This window comes from Centroberyx gerrardi, chromosome 4, assembly GCF_048128805.1.
Source record: "Centroberyx gerrardi isolate f3 chromosome 4, fCenGer3.hap1.cur.20231027, whole genome shotgun sequence".
NCBI lineage: Eukaryota > Metazoa > Chordata > Actinopteri > Beryciformes > Berycidae > Centroberyx > Centroberyx gerrardi.
The window spans coordinates 12,787,896-12,805,331 of NC_136000.1; the positions used below are offsets into that span (position 1 = coordinate 12,787,896).

Below are 17,436 nucleotides of genomic sequence, written 5' to 3' on the forward strand. Positions count from 1 at the left end.
GAATCAACGTGCGCAGCGGAGCGCAGGGTGGAGATGACGTCAGACGTCCGTCTCGACAAAAACGTAATTTTAGAAAAAAAACAAAAAAACCTTGGCTTATTGCTTTTATAAAACGGTGGCAATGCATCATTGTAATAATAAAGAAGGTAAATCTTAAAGAGTCTTGTGTTTTAAAATCAATAACAATTACATATTGAAAACTAAAAATGCGATAGAAAAGATTAAACTCAACAACTATCCATTTTTACTTTTGGATTTAACATTTTAGATTAATTTTTCTTTTTCAAACATTTTTTGCGTTTTTGAATTTCAATTTTGGTGTTTTGGTTCTCCATAAAAGTGCTCTCTCTCTCTCTCTCTCTCTCTCTCTCTCTCTCTCTCTGTGTGTGTGTGTGTGTGTGTGTGTGTGCATCAGTAACTGGGGATCTTCTAATACACCTTCCCGCTTTCAGCAAGCAAACAAATAGTAAAGATCTTCTTTATCATTGTGTTGAAAATAATTTAGTGCAGTCTGGGTTTGTTATTGGCCAATCCAAAGTCAAGGAGCCCTTTACTCAGGATAATGCACCAATTATAGTCCAGACCACTGCATACAACTGCCATGTTACTATCTCACCACAAGGTGGAAACAAAAGATCAGACAAAAAATGCCTCTGATACCCGAGTTCTGCTCTGTTTTGACCTGAACCTACCCATGATGCCAAGAGAATATCTGACTGCATTTACTAAAAAAAAAAAATACTAAAAAACAAAGTGGACTAAGTTCAATAAAATGGCCCAGACGTTGTTGCAAGCATGCACCTATATCATTCACTTTTTCTGACATTACGCTCTGAATCTGCTTCTATGTTTGTTGACATTTGGTCAGATTAATCATTTGTTTGTTAGAAACATTTTGTTTTGACACCCTCAGAATGAATGCACCCTCAAGATGCCAAGTAATGTCGTCTATCATTCAGGAGTCATGGAGCAAAATGTGATACTATTTGCTGTGATATTTTTAAACATCACTGCCAAAAACAATCGATTTTGTGTGATCAGACGGGGACTAATGAGCTTGTTTACTTCTGCAGTATTATCCATACTGGATTTGTAAATACCCTTTCTCCTTTCAGTTTGTCTTTAATGCTTGTTAAATATACTGGCAACAAGTGTGGACGTCGATAAGCTCATATACAAATGTTTTGTTACCGTAAAGTAACATTAAATCGGTGTATGAGTGTACCAGTGATATACTGTGTGGTGCTGTATGGTGATGTGAGAAGCGCAGCAGCAGTCTGTGGCAGAAACTGCCAATAAGGACCGGAGAGCTTTGGCGCTGCTGATGCGCGCGACATTTCAAAGGGGGCGAGTCTGCTGCTCTTAAAGCGGACGTCTGAACAGCTAGCCGGCTAGCTTTTAGCTTACAAAGTTTACAGGTCGGCCAGTTAGCACGCAAGCTAACGTTAACTGGTTTGCTGGCTATTCTATATTTTTGACCAAGCTCATTTGGTGTACCGTTTCTTTGAAGCATGGCCAGGTCGTTTTTTATATGGTTGTCCGGTTTGTTATTGTTACTAAGGCGTTAGCTAGCTAGCTAACTTAGCTAGCTACTGGTTCGTAACGTAAACAGTAATCAAACTTAACAGTTAGCAAACATAACTACCGAAAACAACGAATTTTCACTCCAACAAAGGAAAGTTCTGTCTCGTTTTTGCCAGGTACGTTACGTGTCTGTTTTGGTGTTGGTTGGTATCAAAACTCTTATTAGCTAACGCTAACGCTAGCTAGTTAATCATCCAATATACGTTGAATTTAACTACTATAGTTCCTGATTGTTGTGATATGTCCCTTAAATAAAGTTTGTTTTGCACGTCTTTTTCTCAGCAGACCTCGCACCGACAAGCTCTGCATCATCATGTCTATCGATTTTGATAGTGCTGCTCTTCAAACACAACATGATGAGGAAGAATACGACCAGGAGGACTATGCAAGAGAGCAAGAGGTGCAGGAACATGCATATAGCATTGTAACGTGATTATGATATGTGTTGCGGTTGTGTTTGTCACTTGTCTGCTGCCAATGTCAGACTTTGTTATAGGTATTCGAGTTGCTTGAGGTCCATTGCTTTGTTTGATCGTACATCTATCCAAACATGCATTTATTCTGCAGAGTTGTCTATGACATGCTAAAATTGTGAATGGAGCAGTGCATCGTACCTCTTTCACTGGCTGGGTAAAAGAGTTAGGCCTCTTAACTGCAATTCAATACTGAAGGCATTATTGTCTCTACCTCAGTGTTCACAGACAGCATCTAGTGCTCACCCATTATGTATATTTTATCCCATAGTTCATGTTGGCATTTTTATATACCATTCGTATGTCCCTTTAAGCTTTCAGCTCTTAAAGTTGAACAACAATTGATAATGAAAGTAGTCAGGTACCTATATGTTGCTCTGAGTGGGTATTGCAGTTGTCTGTTAAGGGAAGCATTTAAGTGTTTGCATTTCAAAAGCACAGCCTGCTCCACTGCTATACAAGCATGCTGTGTTACTCACGCCTCAACAATCTGTTGCACCATGAACCTGAGCTATTATTGGCTCAGGGGAAAGGCCTCCTTCCAGGTGTGTCACACTGAAACTAGCTCTGTCCTGTGTTTTCTCTACTTTCTCTTATTTAGGTTACCTAATTTCTGAGCTGGGTCCCAGTTGTTCTTGAGTAGAGCTAGCATGTAGATATACTGTGATTGAAGGTATTTTCAGTGGATTGCAACATTCTGAAAAACGCGACTTTGGAAAAATATTAAGGCTGAAATGGAAAATTATTTGGTGTAGGCTATAGTATTCAAAAGTTGGTCAAGTGGAAAATGTTTGTCACCGGTAATTAGAATGTTTCTGCTCCAGTTAACCATCCTATATGTTTTGTCTAAACAATGGAGTTCTTTGGGACCAAAACACAGCGATACCACAGGGAGCCGACAACATGCCAGACACGTTTCGGATGTTTCACACAGAAGGTCTTCTGTGTATTAGATTAGGCTGGAAGGTTATCATGTGGCTTGGCAGTTGAAGCGCAGTTGCCTCTTCAATCTTTAAGTTAAATACCTAAGTGGAATATGGGTCCTTCGGTCGTGGACACAGTGGAGGATGTGAGGAATATTCAACAGTCCTTGTGGGAAGTAAGTCCAGCTGGCTCTGCTTGTTCCATCACTCACTGCTGGTTGTGAAGGCAAGCCTGTTCAGTCTGCTGCTGACAAAGAGGAGAGTTTGCCTCGTTGTTTTGTGTCATGGTTGTCTGTCAGTGTTTTGTTTCTCAGTTTTCATGTGTTTATTTGATAGTGTTAATGAAAAGGATGATCAGCATACTTTTTTATAAGTGAAGTTTTATTCCAAAATGAGATATGCATGATTTGTGAAAATGGGTGACACCAGCTCTTACAAAATAATTGCTGACATGAAAGTAAAACTTAGGGGAAAACATTTGTTTGTAGCTATTTTATGCCTTTTCTCCTACAAAATAATATAACTTTTTGAGGCTGGTATCATCTCTGTTTTTAAAATACTGAGTGATGAATTTCACGTAACAAGGTTTTCTCAAAATGGATATGTAGCTCTTTGGAATGAAACCCTACAAATTTACCGCCTGAGAGATTCTGTCTTTCATGCTATGGTTGATTGCTTCTTTGCACTGTGTTTTTTTTCTGTGTTACTATATAACTCGGTTGCGGAGCAACCTGGGTGAGTCATTTCCATGTGCTATTTTTCTGCAGCTGCACAAACTGCTCACAGACTTGCCCGATGACATGCTGGAAGATAGCATGGACTCCTCCTCCCCAGAGCTGGAGTACTCTACCTGCAGCAATAAAAACACCGGCAAGAGGTAACATACACATTTTATTGCTGAGACATTAGCAATTTCAGCTTCTCAAACTCTGGATGCAATAAAGAAAAATTCATACGTACAATAATTGTTGGATTGTAAAATCCAACAATCCATTGTAAAATGCTTTTTTTGTCTGTTCAGCCCTCAGTCCACATGGACTCAGCAATGTGAATGGTCGGATCATCCAAGACCTGCCTCCCATGAAGAGGTAGGGTGTTGGTTTCTTTTTATTGGTACATTTTTTTTCTGGGCGTTATCGAGAAAGGTATTTAATTAAATTTGCTGTCAATGTCTTTTTTGAAGAATTATGAAATTGACTATGGTCAAGGCCCTGATCATGATGAGTATGCTTATGAGGATGGAGCTGTTCAGATCAATGGCCATGCAAGTCACCCTCAGAATCGACCCCTGCCTCACACCTGGAACCAGCAGTCTCAGTTCAACCAAGGAGACTATACATACACCAGCATGGGCACAGAAAAATCTACAGAGGCCAACGATTTCTCCACAGACGAGTATGAGTCTAAACCATACCCACAAGGCGCTAATAACCCTGTGGAATATGACGGAGAGGGAGGACGAAGGGACAAGCAGACCTACGGGGAGCAGAACAACACTAGAAAGCATTTTCAAGTGAGTGGAGTTTTAGGTTTAGCCTATTTTGACATTGAAGTAATTGAATTACAAATGCACATTGTGTTACCTGACAATGTAAATGCGTCATAATTATATAGTAGCTTAAATGAGAGACTTTGAGTGGGTTTATTCTTTTTGAGTTATAAAACACAATCGTATTTCTGCAGAAAAAATGTATCCAAGGCACTCTCCCATACAAAAAGTAGAAAGCCTTTATTACTTATTGGCGAATGCATAGCATACACATGTTAAAAATGTTTAAAACCCACTGACGTATTGCGGCACGTACGTACATAGCCTTCCTCAGGGTGCCATAGTAAATCAGTACAATCGTATTTCTGTTTCAAACATTCTGTGTCTCTCGTCATGTTTTGACCTTCAGAATTTCGACTATGCTGGATCCGGGGACAGAAGGGTGGATCAGTACAAGGTCAACTTTAACCCTCACCAACCTGCCTGCCAGCCCAAGATGTTTAACTCACAGGCCGCTCACCAAGAAGGTCACTTTGACCATCTGCAGAGAGAATTCCTTGACTCGGCACAGAGTGAGTCTCACAGTATTGATTTTGTTGTTTAGATTAATGGCACTAGTAGAGTACAGTGACATGAAAATCACTGTAACCTAATGGCTAGAAAAGTGAGCTTGTGACTTGAAAATCAATCCCTGAACTGGCTGGGCAAATCTGTCCAAGCAGAACAAAATTGAACAAAAAGGGCTCTTTCTCTCTCAACAACTACTGTCAAAGTGACCTTGAGCAAGGCACTGAACTCTCAACTGCTCTAGTTGAGTTACAGTACAAAACTTTGGTTGTACTACCCACTGTGTTGTTAGTTTAATTGTCTAACCCCCCACTTTCCTGCCTCAAGTCATTGCTGTAAATGAGAATGTCTTATGGTTAAATAAGGGTTAAAAACAACAAGTGATTGATTCAGCCTTTATATTGATGAGAATATAATTTTTATGCTGTGTTTCAGATACTGCTGATGGGGAGCAGCTTGCCCAGCTACAGATTTTAAACAAGGCTCAACAGAGGCAAATTGAAGACTTGGAGCGAAAACTGGAGGATTCAAGGCGCAATATGAGATACATTGAGCATCAGTTTGCAATCGTCAAAGGTATGTTTTGCCAAGTTTGTACTTGCAAAATGGGGGGTTGGAATTGCCACGCGCTTTATTATGATACTTGGTCCATGATAAAATAATAATGTGATTCTACTCATTTGTGATATCTTAAGGATTGCAGTTTAATACCGCTACATATTATGATTTGTTGTTCTCTTTTCCTATGCTGCATTCAAAAGCTGAAATACAAGCTGGTGGGGCAATAACAAATTTACTTGTACTTAAAAGGCTTTGAGTAAGTGATTCATGGCTTCTTACTCTTAGACTTATGAGGGTCTCTTACACTTTCAAGCACTCTTTTGAAGACTACTTTTTTCCCCTCCATTTTTCAAGAACATTTTTAGAACATCATTTTGCAATCTATAAAACAATTGTGGTGGAGTCTTTTATAACTGCACATGCTGTAGTCCCCGGGAACATGTTTGTCATGTTTTTATTGCCAATAGATGAAAAAGATGGCCTAGCAGTAAGTCTTAAGGAGTCAAGCCGATTGATTGAAGAGGCCAAGGAGAAAGAGGTTCAAATGCAAAACAAAGTGAAGTCACTGGAGCAGCAAGTACAGGCACTGACTGAAAGAGACCATGAGGTAAGTTTTGTGTTCCTAGATACTGCCGCTTTTTTTTTTTAAAGCAAAATACAGACAAGTTGCACCACTTATGGAGAGCACTGCTTCAGCGGGTAGAGCATAGCATTGCTAGGATCAGGAGTTTGAATTTAAGTATTTTAAATTTTAAGTACCCAAATGAATGCACTCATGAAATTAGAAGGCGCTTTTGATAAGAGATGTGGAGACATTAGTTTTGTTTTGATTGCAGAACATGAAGAAGCAGAGGGTGGCAGAGGCTGCAGTAGACAGCATGAAGCAGCAGATGTTGGAGCTGTGTCGCTCCGACACGCTGTCCAGAGCGCGGGAGCAGCACGACAGAGACGTCACCGTTATGAGGGAGCAGCATGAGGTTGCACTGCTGACACTGGAGCAACAGCTTGACTCTAGCTCTCAGGCTCTGAAGGAGCAGGTCAGAAATGTCACTGTCATATGATGTACTAATGGGGAAAGAGATTGAGGTGTCAACAAAGGTTGTGAGTATGTGTTAACGGGGGGTATGTTGTTATTTCGTTGCTTCCAGACTGACGTTGGTCAGAGGTTACGGGAGCAGGTGAAGCAGCTGGAGCGCCAGAGAGAGGAAGAGCAACTGGAGAGAGCTGGAGTCATCAATGCCCTCACTCAGCGTCTGGAGGAGAGTCAACAACAATGTGCCAAGCTGCTGCAAACAGGTGAGTGATGGGGTTTTCTTGTGAACTGCCACCACATGCCGTTCCCTACTAGCTCTATCAAAACAGTGTTGACTGCAGTCAGATTGACCTCTTTCCTCTCTGTTGCTGTTCTCTGTTCTCCCAAGGTTCCGTGCAGGAGATGAGTCAGATGCAAATCAAACTACAGCAAGCTCAATCAGCCAAGGCCTTGAGTGAAAACATGAACAAAGTTTTACAGGTTTGCATTCTTATTTTCTGTCCCAGGATGGGGCCACCCTCAAAATGCTATTACTCAAAAAAAGAGCTACTTATCACAGTTGATCAACCTTTTTATCTTTTGTTTTACAATTTATCTTAAAGGAGGATCTGGCTGATTTGAAGGAGCAGATCACAATGTATGAATCGGCTGTGAAGCACGGTGTTATAGCATTAGACCTAAATGGTGACTGGGACAACCAGCTGTCTGAATCCTGTGTGGATTTAGGATTAAAGAAAGCAAACTGGAAAAATGGCAGACTTCACAGGTACGCAATTGTACACAGTAGTATCACTGTCATCTCTATAAACAAATATCAAAAGTGGCCCTGAAGTTGATGTCTATATCAAATGGATTATAAGCATACATCATTTTCTCTCCCCCCATTGTGTGGTCAGTACTGTGCTGGCTGACCTGTCGGACCCCAAGCTGCCCAAGGACGAGGCGCTGCGGGAGCTGAGAGTGGAGATGCAGCGCTGCTTGGCCAGTCTGAAGGGGAAGAGGCAGAAGATTGGCCAGCTGCAGGAGGAGCTCCAGCACTCTCAGGCCCAGGTGGACGAGCTGCAGACCCAGCTGGATGAAGCCCAGCTCAGCTCCTCGGTGAGGACTGCCACCTACAAGACCAGGCTCTGGGTTTAATATTGTACTACTGGGCAAGGCGTGGAACACTATACTGTTGTATACATTGTCCGCTGTTGTTCAAGTTGAAGTAGTTTGGTCAGTTGGGTTTCTTTATTTACATGTATAAATGATAAAATACTGAAAAAAGGTGGGAAAAAGAAATGCAAACTGTGCAGGTCAGACAGTGAAACCCTAAGGGGCTTATTAACCTGAAAAGGAAAAAAGGACAGAGAAAGGCAGACAAAGACACAAGTGAATTGGGCAGCAGAAACCAAATGACATCAAAACTCTGGTACATGGTATTGTACAAACACAAGAAAATGCATAAATAACAGGTAAGAGATAAAAATAACCCTAATACAGACAATGATCATAAAAAATCAGTGTGTTCCACAGGTAAGAGCGAACAGCCAGGTGAAGCATCTTGACTTGACTGGAGCATCTCAGAAAGAGTTGCAGCAACTACAAGAAGATAAACAACGCTTACAGGAACAAGTGGAGGTTGGTTGTAGTTTATCATCAAATCAACTGAACCTAAATGATAATACAATCATGTTCTGTCTGCACAGCACTGTTTTTTGACTCAATCATGAAGGATTGTTTTTCTCTCCTAACTCCAGGCCCTAGAAAAGAAGAACAAGGAGCTGAAGCAGAGTGAGGAGAAGGTGAGATCTGCCAACTTAGAGCTGTGCACCAAGATGAGGGAGATGATCCAGGAGTTGGACCAGGAGAAGCAGGAGGCTGCTGAGAGGTGAGAGCATGGAAGAGAGAAAGAAGATCACATTCATTGTTTCCTTTATTTTCATTCACTAAAATGGAATGAAAAATTGGAAATTAATTTTCTTGTTCTATTGCTCATATATATATATATATATATATATATATATATATATATGTATGTATGTATGTATGTATGTATGTATGTATGTATGTATGTATGTATGTATGTATGTATGTATGTATGTATGTATGTAGATATATGTATGTGTATATATGTATGTATGTATGTGTATAGATATATATATGTGTATATATATATATATATATAATAAACTGTAACACCTACTAGGGTTAGACCAATATATCAATATATAATGTACATATAGGGTTTGCCGATATATTGGACCATAATTTATATTTCGTTAAATATTGTATATCGGTCAATGTCATCCACCTCCAATATGATGGAGGTCCCTCCTTGACCACACATGCATAAAAAGTTTTTTCCATCCTGCCAAGGAAAAAATTCTGTAAGAAACACTGAATCCTGAAATCCTGAATCCATGAAAACAGTCAGATATAAATATATTGAATATCAGCACAAAATATCTACTATTGGCAGCTTCAGTCCAAACATATCGGTATCAATATTCAAAAACCCATATTGGTCAAACCCTAACACCTACTGCCTAGAATTTACCAATACACAGGATGTTACAATCCTTTGTGCCCCCAAAAGCTCAACTGAATTTCTGTTTCTCTATTCAGATCCGAGCGGATTCAGCAGCAGTACAGGAATGACGTGGTGAGTCGGGTCAGAACGGAGCTCATACTGGAGCACGAAGCTCAGGTTGATCAGCTGACTGCACAGCACCAGCAGCAGGTCCAGGAGCTACAGTGAGTCCCCATTACCTGTCACTGAGAATCTTAGTTGTCTGGAAATCTTTGCAGTTCATTTACAGTACTTGCTACTTTCTACACAGAACCCAGCTGTCCGAGGCCAATGATAAGATGATGGCTGTGCAAGAGTGTTACATAGCAGTCTGCAAGGAGAAGGACATGCTTGAAGAAAGCCAACGCGGCAGAGAGAGGGAGGAAGCTTCAATGAGAGAAGATGAGGTATACACATAAATAATCCCATAATCACAGAACTGAAGTTGCCTGTGTACAACAAGGATTACCTGTAGAGAGAGAATGTCTTTTGACTGATCGGTTCTTGTTCCCAGCAAAAGATGAGAGAGGAGAACAGTGCGGCCGTGGAGAATCTGAGGACTGAGCTAGAGGCGCAGCATCAGGCCTCGCTAAACCAGCTCAAAGCTCTCTGGTCCAAAGAGAAGGAGACTGAGATCCAGCACCAGGTCAACTCTCAGGTAGCCTCAGCCAAGGCTACTTGGAAGGAGGAATTGCAAAAGGTATGATCCCGCATATTCCATGCCCAGCTCCCTCAGCCCCCTCATGGTGATTTCACATGTCAGGCTTGAAATGTGTTACTGCTTCTGTGCAGATGGAGAGTACCTGGGCCCAGCGGCTGGAGGAGGCAAGGAGAAATAAACACACAGAGACTGCTGAGGAAACCTGTCAGACAGATGAGAGCGAGGCCAGCAGTGTGACAATTACGGTTGAGGAGCTGGACTCCAGGCTCACTGCCCAGAAACAGTGGCTGCAGCTGGAAGCTGACAAAGTCAAACGCAAGGCCGTGGAGGAGGCCAGGAAACAAGCCCAGAGAGAACTTCACGAGAAACACCTGGAGGACATGGCCAAACAGGTTAGTGGGCTTTTTAGAATACATATGCCAGTTATTCAAACATGCTTTACTGTGCCATGAGTACATTTTATTTTTGGTGGTACCAGTTGGAATCAAATCACATACCCATGCATATTTAGTGCTTCTACCCATTGAGCCACATGACAGCTTTTAGGTATTTTTTCCTCAGACTTGTATGGATTCATCCCTCCTCATGGTATTTGAAATGGTCATGTACAGTAGTGTACTTAAATGTGGGATTGTTACAGGTTGAAGGTGCAGTAACCAGAGCCTACAACCGCTGGCTTGAGGATTTGACCTCACTACCAGAGTACCAAGACACTCTCCAAAGAGAGAAGGTGAAGTGGGAAGAGCTACAGGAGAAACGCATACAACAACGGGTATGACAAGCTTTCACCTTTGCAAGTTACCTGGAAGTTAGTGTGACTACCTTCAAATTGGGTTTTACTGTTCTGATCATGTGTTTTCCCCAACTCTGAATGTGTCAGGTGTCCCAGGCCCTGAGGCTGGCAGGAGAGCAGCGGCAGGAGAGGCACAGGAGCCAGCTGGAGGAGCCAGGGTCTGGAGCCCAGAGGGTGGAGGAGCTCCAAGAAGAGGTGGCAACTCTCCAGAGCCAGTTGGAGCAAGTGAGGGGAGAGCAGGCTGCCCTGCTGAAAGCTGAGTTGGCTGGAGCTAGAGCAGCCTGGAACCGGGACAAACAGCAGGAGATCTCCATCATCCAGGTTCGCAGTGAGCAGGCGTACCACACCAGGCTGCAAGAGCAGCACAAAAAGCTGGAGCAGGCTCTGCAGCAGGCCAGAGAGGAGGCCGACCTCCAGAAGAAGGAGCTGCTCCTGCAGACGGAGGCTGAGATGCAGCAGGCTCTGAGGACCAGAGAGGAGCAGTGGAGAGGTCAGCAGGTGGAGAAGGAGCAGGCACACAGACGGCAGGTCAGGGAGGATTTTCTAGTGGAGCTTCAGACTGGGCTGGCAGGGCTCCAGGCGCAACTCCTCAGGGATCCCAACACAGAACAGCAGAATACTGACGAAACCAGGAGGGCCAGTGGGAACGCCTCAGAGGGCACGATAACACACACTGTCAAATCATCCTGCAAAGATATGATCACCAAAGCAGTATCCCAGGCCAAAAAGGAGTGGAAGAAAGTGAGTTGTTGTTGAATAGCTGTTGTGTAAAGCTGAGATAACTGATCTCCTCATCTGTTAATAATTGCCCTGTGAGCAGGTCTGGCTGTGCTCTGTTACTGGGTCACCTGAATGCCAAGGCCAGAATTTTACAACACTATAAGCACTACTGTGATGAAACGTTGCAGGGTGTAGCAATGGTAATGATTTATCTGATGTCTAATAATTGTGACTTGCTCTTCCCTTCATGGCTGCATTTTTACCCCCATAGATGAGTGAGGAGAAGCTCAGCCGTGTGTTGAAAGAAACACAGGAACACCATGAGAGAGAAATCAACAAAATACAAAGTATGAAATATCATCGAATTCACCGCTGTTCCTCATATTGTCTCTTCACTAGTCATGGCATTTTGAAAACGCCATATTTAAACCACATGACACGCAGTATTACCTCATTTGATTAAAATATGGTGGAGTGCCCATCAACAGTTATGTGACATTATTGTCCATCATTTCCAGGCTCTGTGTCCCAGAGGAGGGAGCAGGCCCGCTGTGGAAAGCAGTGCGCGGAGACTGTAGGCAAGCTGCAGAAGAAGAACCAGGACCTCCAGAGACACTTGGAGAAAGCCTGCCGTCAGCTCCAGCACACCGTCCGAGAGCACAAGGCGGCCATGCAACGTCTCAAAGGTATATAATGCATCTATTTAAATGTTTTTCAAAATGGTTGAAATTGAATTATTCGACCTGCTCCAATAGATACAACTCTATTGTTTATTGTAGATGAGCATGAAGACGGCTTACGAAAGGCAAAGGAGGATCACCTGCTGCAGCTAGAGGAACTGAAGAGATCCAAAGAAGCCTCAGGGTGTGTGTTTATTTTTTTTATTTTGATTTAATTAAATTTGTTTTTGTCATGAAATAATGTTTAATAAGCCTTAATCTAGAATTGTAGTATGACAGGCCCCCATTGGAACACTGTTGCCCCACTGCTCGCTTTGTTTATCCTTTGATTTATTAGATTGAAGCTATTTATTTTCCACTCTTACATGGTATCTCAATTAATTTGACAGCTAAATATTAGATGTATAAGTGATTTAAATGTGTTTTGAGGCTCTAAAAGTTTTTGATTTGTTGGTTTGTAAACTTTTAAGTGAAATGGATAGTTATGTTGAGTTAAAATTAGTGATGAAAGCTGAAAAAGCAAAAATCTTGAGGATTTGTATACCTGAGATTTATATGGCCAAATTCTGGTGCTTTCTTCTTTAGTGCTTTAAAGGGAAAAAAACAAATAAGAAGCAAGGCTTTATGTTTTGAAGCATTATCTTAAAGGCACTGAATTAAATTTTGAAAATCAAAATTCACTGTAGGAACTGTAGGTTAGATCAGTGGGTGTTTCATAGTTAAGGTTTTGGAAATTGGTACAGTATGTTCTTGTGATATTCTCTGATTCAGCCAACAATGAAATTTGTAGTTTTGTAGTTTTTTTAAATTTGGGTTTGTTTGAATTTGGTTTTTTTAAGCTGAAAGATGAATGTGTTTTTTTGTTTGTTTTTTTAGTAGTAGTATTGGTGGTAGTAGTACTGAATTCTAACACGCTGAGGCCTACATTCATCTTTCTGACAGGAGTTCTGATCAACAAAATCTTCAGTTGGGCCTTGAGGAGATGAAGCAGCAATACACGATGACTGTGGAAAAGATCAGAGGTTCGTAATGAAGCTGTTCTCATGAACTGGCTTTGTGGATTAAATTATATTCTGTGTGGGACGCTGTTGAGCCTTCTGGAGGTGTTGTGGACCGAAACATCTGTGATGGGAGGAGTCCACTTGATAACCCAGTGACATAACCGCTCTCACGCACCCTTCTTTCCTCTGACATCCTAGCTAGGTTTTTACATAAGTGCTCACCCAAAATAACATCAGATGCTGTAAAATGATTAATATCAAAGGAAATATTAAATCCCACAACTGTCATTATTACTAGATAGGTTTGCTGACAGATTACCTTCCTAAAGTGGTTATACTTTTCATAAAGCTCATAAAACTTGGTGTGAAATTGTGTGGAGAATTGCTCCTGGCCTCCTGTACATCAACACTAAATGTTTTTTGTATAGTTTTATGTCTGGTGTCCCAACATAGGCCTGCATTGTCTCTTTCTGCAGTAAATGTGATGTCCTGGACAGTGTGTATTTGTTGTTATATGTAGTTGCACCAAACCTCACCAAGCCAAATTCCTTGTGCATGTTTTTAATGTACCTGATGAATAAAGGTGCTTCTGATTGTGTTTGTGTGTCAGGAGACATGCTGTGTTACCTCCAGGAGAGTAAGGAGCGAGCAGCGGAGATGATCCGCGTGGAGGTGCAGAGGGAGAGGCAAGACACTGCCAGGAAGATGCGGCACTACTATCTGACCTGCCTGCAGGAGTTACTGGAGGATGGAGGACAGGCTACAGGGCAAGGAGCCATAATCGTCCTTAACTTGTTTGCTTGTTTCATCATGGTTCGCAAAGGCTAAGTGTATTGACCCTCCTGTCTTCCGTAGGGCTGAAAAGAAAATAATGAATGCTGCTGGCAAGCTGGCAGCCATGGCCAAAGTGCTGGAGACGCCTGTCAAAAAGAAATCTGGAAAGAACCACAGCTTACCAGGTGAGTCCTGTCATGCAGAACTGGTATAATATGAAAATCTGATGTTTAATGCTTTTTTCCAAGTGGTGTGGATTGATGTTCTGTATTGACAGGTTCGTCGACAGCTGTGTCCACTGGCAACACTCCAGGTAGAAAAGCAGGTTTCAGTAAGAACGCATCTACAGTAATTCAGGCACCTGAGATCAGACCGGAGGAGAGGACACACAGGGAGACGACTCACACTGGTTCAGAATATCAAGTCCCCGCAGCAGCAAGGACTAAACCTTTGAGTAAAGCTTCCCACCAGGACATTCCTCTGTCTGGGAAGCTGGAGGCCTCAGAGGAATCGGGGTTGAAAGCCCGAGCACACCTCCCCTCTTACAAACCGTCCCGGCAGTTGGCCCCGACATCCCAGGTGGATTTTGTCAGTGTGTCTCTGAGGAATAAGAGCAGAGAGCTGTACCTCCAGGGAGGAGAGTCTGGTAAAGCAGACGATCGGCTCGACTCGGAGCGACAGAACAAACCCTTCCTCATCCAGGAAGCTCCTGTCAGGGATGAGAGACAGAGCGACTGGAGTTTGTCGAGTAGCGACTCAAACACAGACTTCCCCGTCTCCACACTCTCCTACTTAGGAAGAAAAGTTGAACCGGTGAAGCCATTTTCTCTGTGCGCTGCGTCGGCCAGCGACCTGGGAGAGTTTGGGAGCCTCACCCCGGACATTTCTGACTTGACGGTTTATAATGAGATTGCCAAGATGCCGCCTCACACCAAGACCTCGAACTTTCCCGGTGCAAAGATGAGTACGCACAGAGAGCCCATCCCCGGCTCTGAGGGCGAGAAGCAGTACCGAGTTTGTCCGAAGGCTCTGTTCTCCGAGTTGAGGCATTGCCAGCAGGACAGCGGCTTTGACAGTCCTTTCTACCAACAGAAATGACACTGTGAAGGACGAGTCTGGGGTGAAACAGGAAGACACACTTGGTATTAACCTGACTATTTCAAACAGCTGACCATATGATGCCTTATATTGCCTTTTAACACAATGTATGAAGTTTACATGCAGTAGAATTATTGCCTCCATAGTTGCTTGCAGTGTGTGTGTTTACATTTAAATTTGTTGATACTTAGTATATCTGAAACACCGCCACATATCATACAGTACCTCGCAGTTCTGGTCTAGACTATCTGATCTGTCCCCTCAGGTATAATATTTAGATTTGAAACCCAAAACATGCACAGTGAGTTTTGTAACTATTGGGACAGAAACATGCTTGTTTATTTTGGCTTATAATCCTCAGTATTATTTTTGAATGTGATATGACACAGTAACAGTGTTGAGGTTAAACTAGGATAATACACGGCCTATCAACTTGAATTTGAGGGGATTTTCAGCCGTATCGGGTGAACCACTAAAAAAAAAAACCCAAAAAAACTACAGCCAGCTGTTGTTCGCAGTCCCTCGTTTCTGGGTGACGGATTAAGATAATAATTAAGCCAAAAATTGTTGCTGTGCATTGACTTTGAGATGTCTGCAACCCAGAGATTTCACTGGACTCTTTCCAGCCTTTTTGCATCTTAGCATATCCATACAAATTTAGCTGTGACTCAACTTGGCTCTTAATTACACTGAGGCAGTATGATCTGGGTTAAAATAAGTAAACAAGGGTCCAGCTTTGAATAAACCTGCTTCTGTGACAGAGCCATGTCTGAAAAGTCCCTCAAATTGAAGCTGGCAGGCTGCCTTTTAGTCCCACTGCCATGCTGTCGTTCACATCCGAAACAGGAGCATGAAGCCAAAACAAAATAATGTTACTGTCCAAATACTTGTGCTGCTCAGTGTGGATCTTACAGGCTTACAGCACATTCCTGCCCTGAGAGGTTTCACAAATTTGCCCTGGCATTAAAACAGATAATCCGCCCGCTTTGGACAGTTCAGTCTAGATTTTAAAACATATAAAATTCTCTCAAAGCTACAAACACGAGACCCAAGATTCTTAAACTGAGATTTCAGCGAGACACTTTTTGGACCCGGTTCATTGACAGAATGATTTGGAGAACAACTTTCCAGACAATATGGCTGTACTCTGGGGAGTTTTTCCAGGAATATTAACATTTTCTGGTGCAAAATAGTGAGCGTTACAGTGAAACAAAGCTCACTTTCAAGTTCAGTCAAACACTCTTTGATTCCAGATCAAAGGTCTCTTATAGATGTCACAGATTTAGAGTTTTGGTTGATTATATTTCAAAGAAGACAGCCGTTTGTTTACAAATATTGATTGAACTGTCAAAAATAATTGGAATGGTTTTATATGAATTCCCTTTTTTTTTTTAAATAGGGATGGTTTCCTTTTTAATGGATGAACAATGAATTAATAGTGATATTTCACTTGATTCGAACATCCTTCAATTTTTGCATCCATACCTCAGTTTTAGCTCATGAAGGCTGACATCAGCTGCCCCGGGGATCTGAAGTTTCAGCTTTCAGGCATTCTCTTATGTGTTCATTCACTTGCATAGAAGTGATACTTGTAACACAGAGAGGTGGACCCTGAAGGGGATGATTTTAGGTCAAAGGTCGTGGCTCATAGAGGACTTAATCTGGTCTACACTGTTAAGTTGTAACACCATGAATGAGTGACGCTCATGGGCCACGCCTGTAAGCACGCTGTGACTAGATAGATGTGGGTTTATATAGGAGTTGTGTCTCTACTCTCTGTATTCTCTCTCTCTCTCTGATAAGTAGGATTTTTAGATTAGGTTATTAAAATAGATGCAAGAGGAGGATCTGAAAAACGCCTGTGTATCCCTGGAGCGTCTGATGTTGGTGTTTGAAAGATGACTGATCGACCCATGTTCCTGTAAAGTGTTCCACATATTGTTTTAATTGCAAAGCCTTCTTTCTCAGATGTTTGCAGTTTGTGTGTTTTATGCCTCCCATCCCCATCAATAGATACTATTGATTTTGTTTGTTTTATTTAAATTAAAATTATTTTATATCAACTTAATGAGATATGCTGTGCATAGAGGACAAATAAATCTTTTTTTTACGTATTTCTTGGAGTTGCTTTTGTTAAATCTGATGACTCATGATTATCTGACCTTAACCTCACCAGCTAAACCTGTAGGCGTAAACATAAAGAACATAGCATAGAGATAAAACTCTATCTTGTTTTATCTCTATGGCACATACATCATTTTTACATCTCAACAAGTAGCCTATGTTGGAGACTATTCTGAACTAAACAGTGTCTATTGATACAAATATAATCCTTTCAGGTCCAGCTACCCTCAGTCAGTTACTACAATTGAATACACTAGTGCAGTGCCCATTCAAAACGTGCCTGTCCGGAACGGGCCGATTGCTGCTTGCAGCTTTCTCGAGAACCGCTAGTATAAAGCAAGGAATCTCTGTCTGTATGTGTGTCCTTCGCATATCTCGAGAACCGTTCGTCCGATCTACTTCAC

At 42.0% G+C, this 17,436-nt stretch overlaps 1 protein-coding gene across 1 annotated transcript; it reads left to right on the forward strand.

Annotated features, from left to right (window-relative positions):
* The first annotated feature begins 1,569 nt into the window (after positions 1-1,569).
* On the forward strand, positions 1,570-17,022 carry cep152 (centrosomal protein 152). The gene is given in 28 exon segments (XM_078283082.1): positions 1,570-1,700; positions 1,867-1,984; positions 3,748-3,857; positions 4,002-4,068; positions 4,164-4,493; positions 4,879-5,041; positions 5,472-5,612; positions 6,065-6,204; positions 6,434-6,634; positions 6,746-6,893; positions 7,019-7,110; positions 7,233-7,396; positions 7,527-7,728; positions 8,146-8,250; positions 8,370-8,500; positions 9,238-9,366; positions 9,453-9,588; positions 9,696-9,881; positions 9,974-10,234; positions 10,483-10,614; positions 10,723-11,376; positions 11,627-11,702; positions 11,874-12,041; positions 12,135-12,219; positions 12,978-13,057; positions 13,647-13,840; positions 13,842-13,995; positions 14,088-17,022. Coding segments are annotated over 27 exon segments (5,157 nt in total). The 5' UTR covers positions 1,570-1,700; positions 1,867-1,897; the 3' UTR covers positions 14,909-17,022.
* The last annotated feature ends 414 nt before the right edge of the window (positions 17,023-17,436 follow it).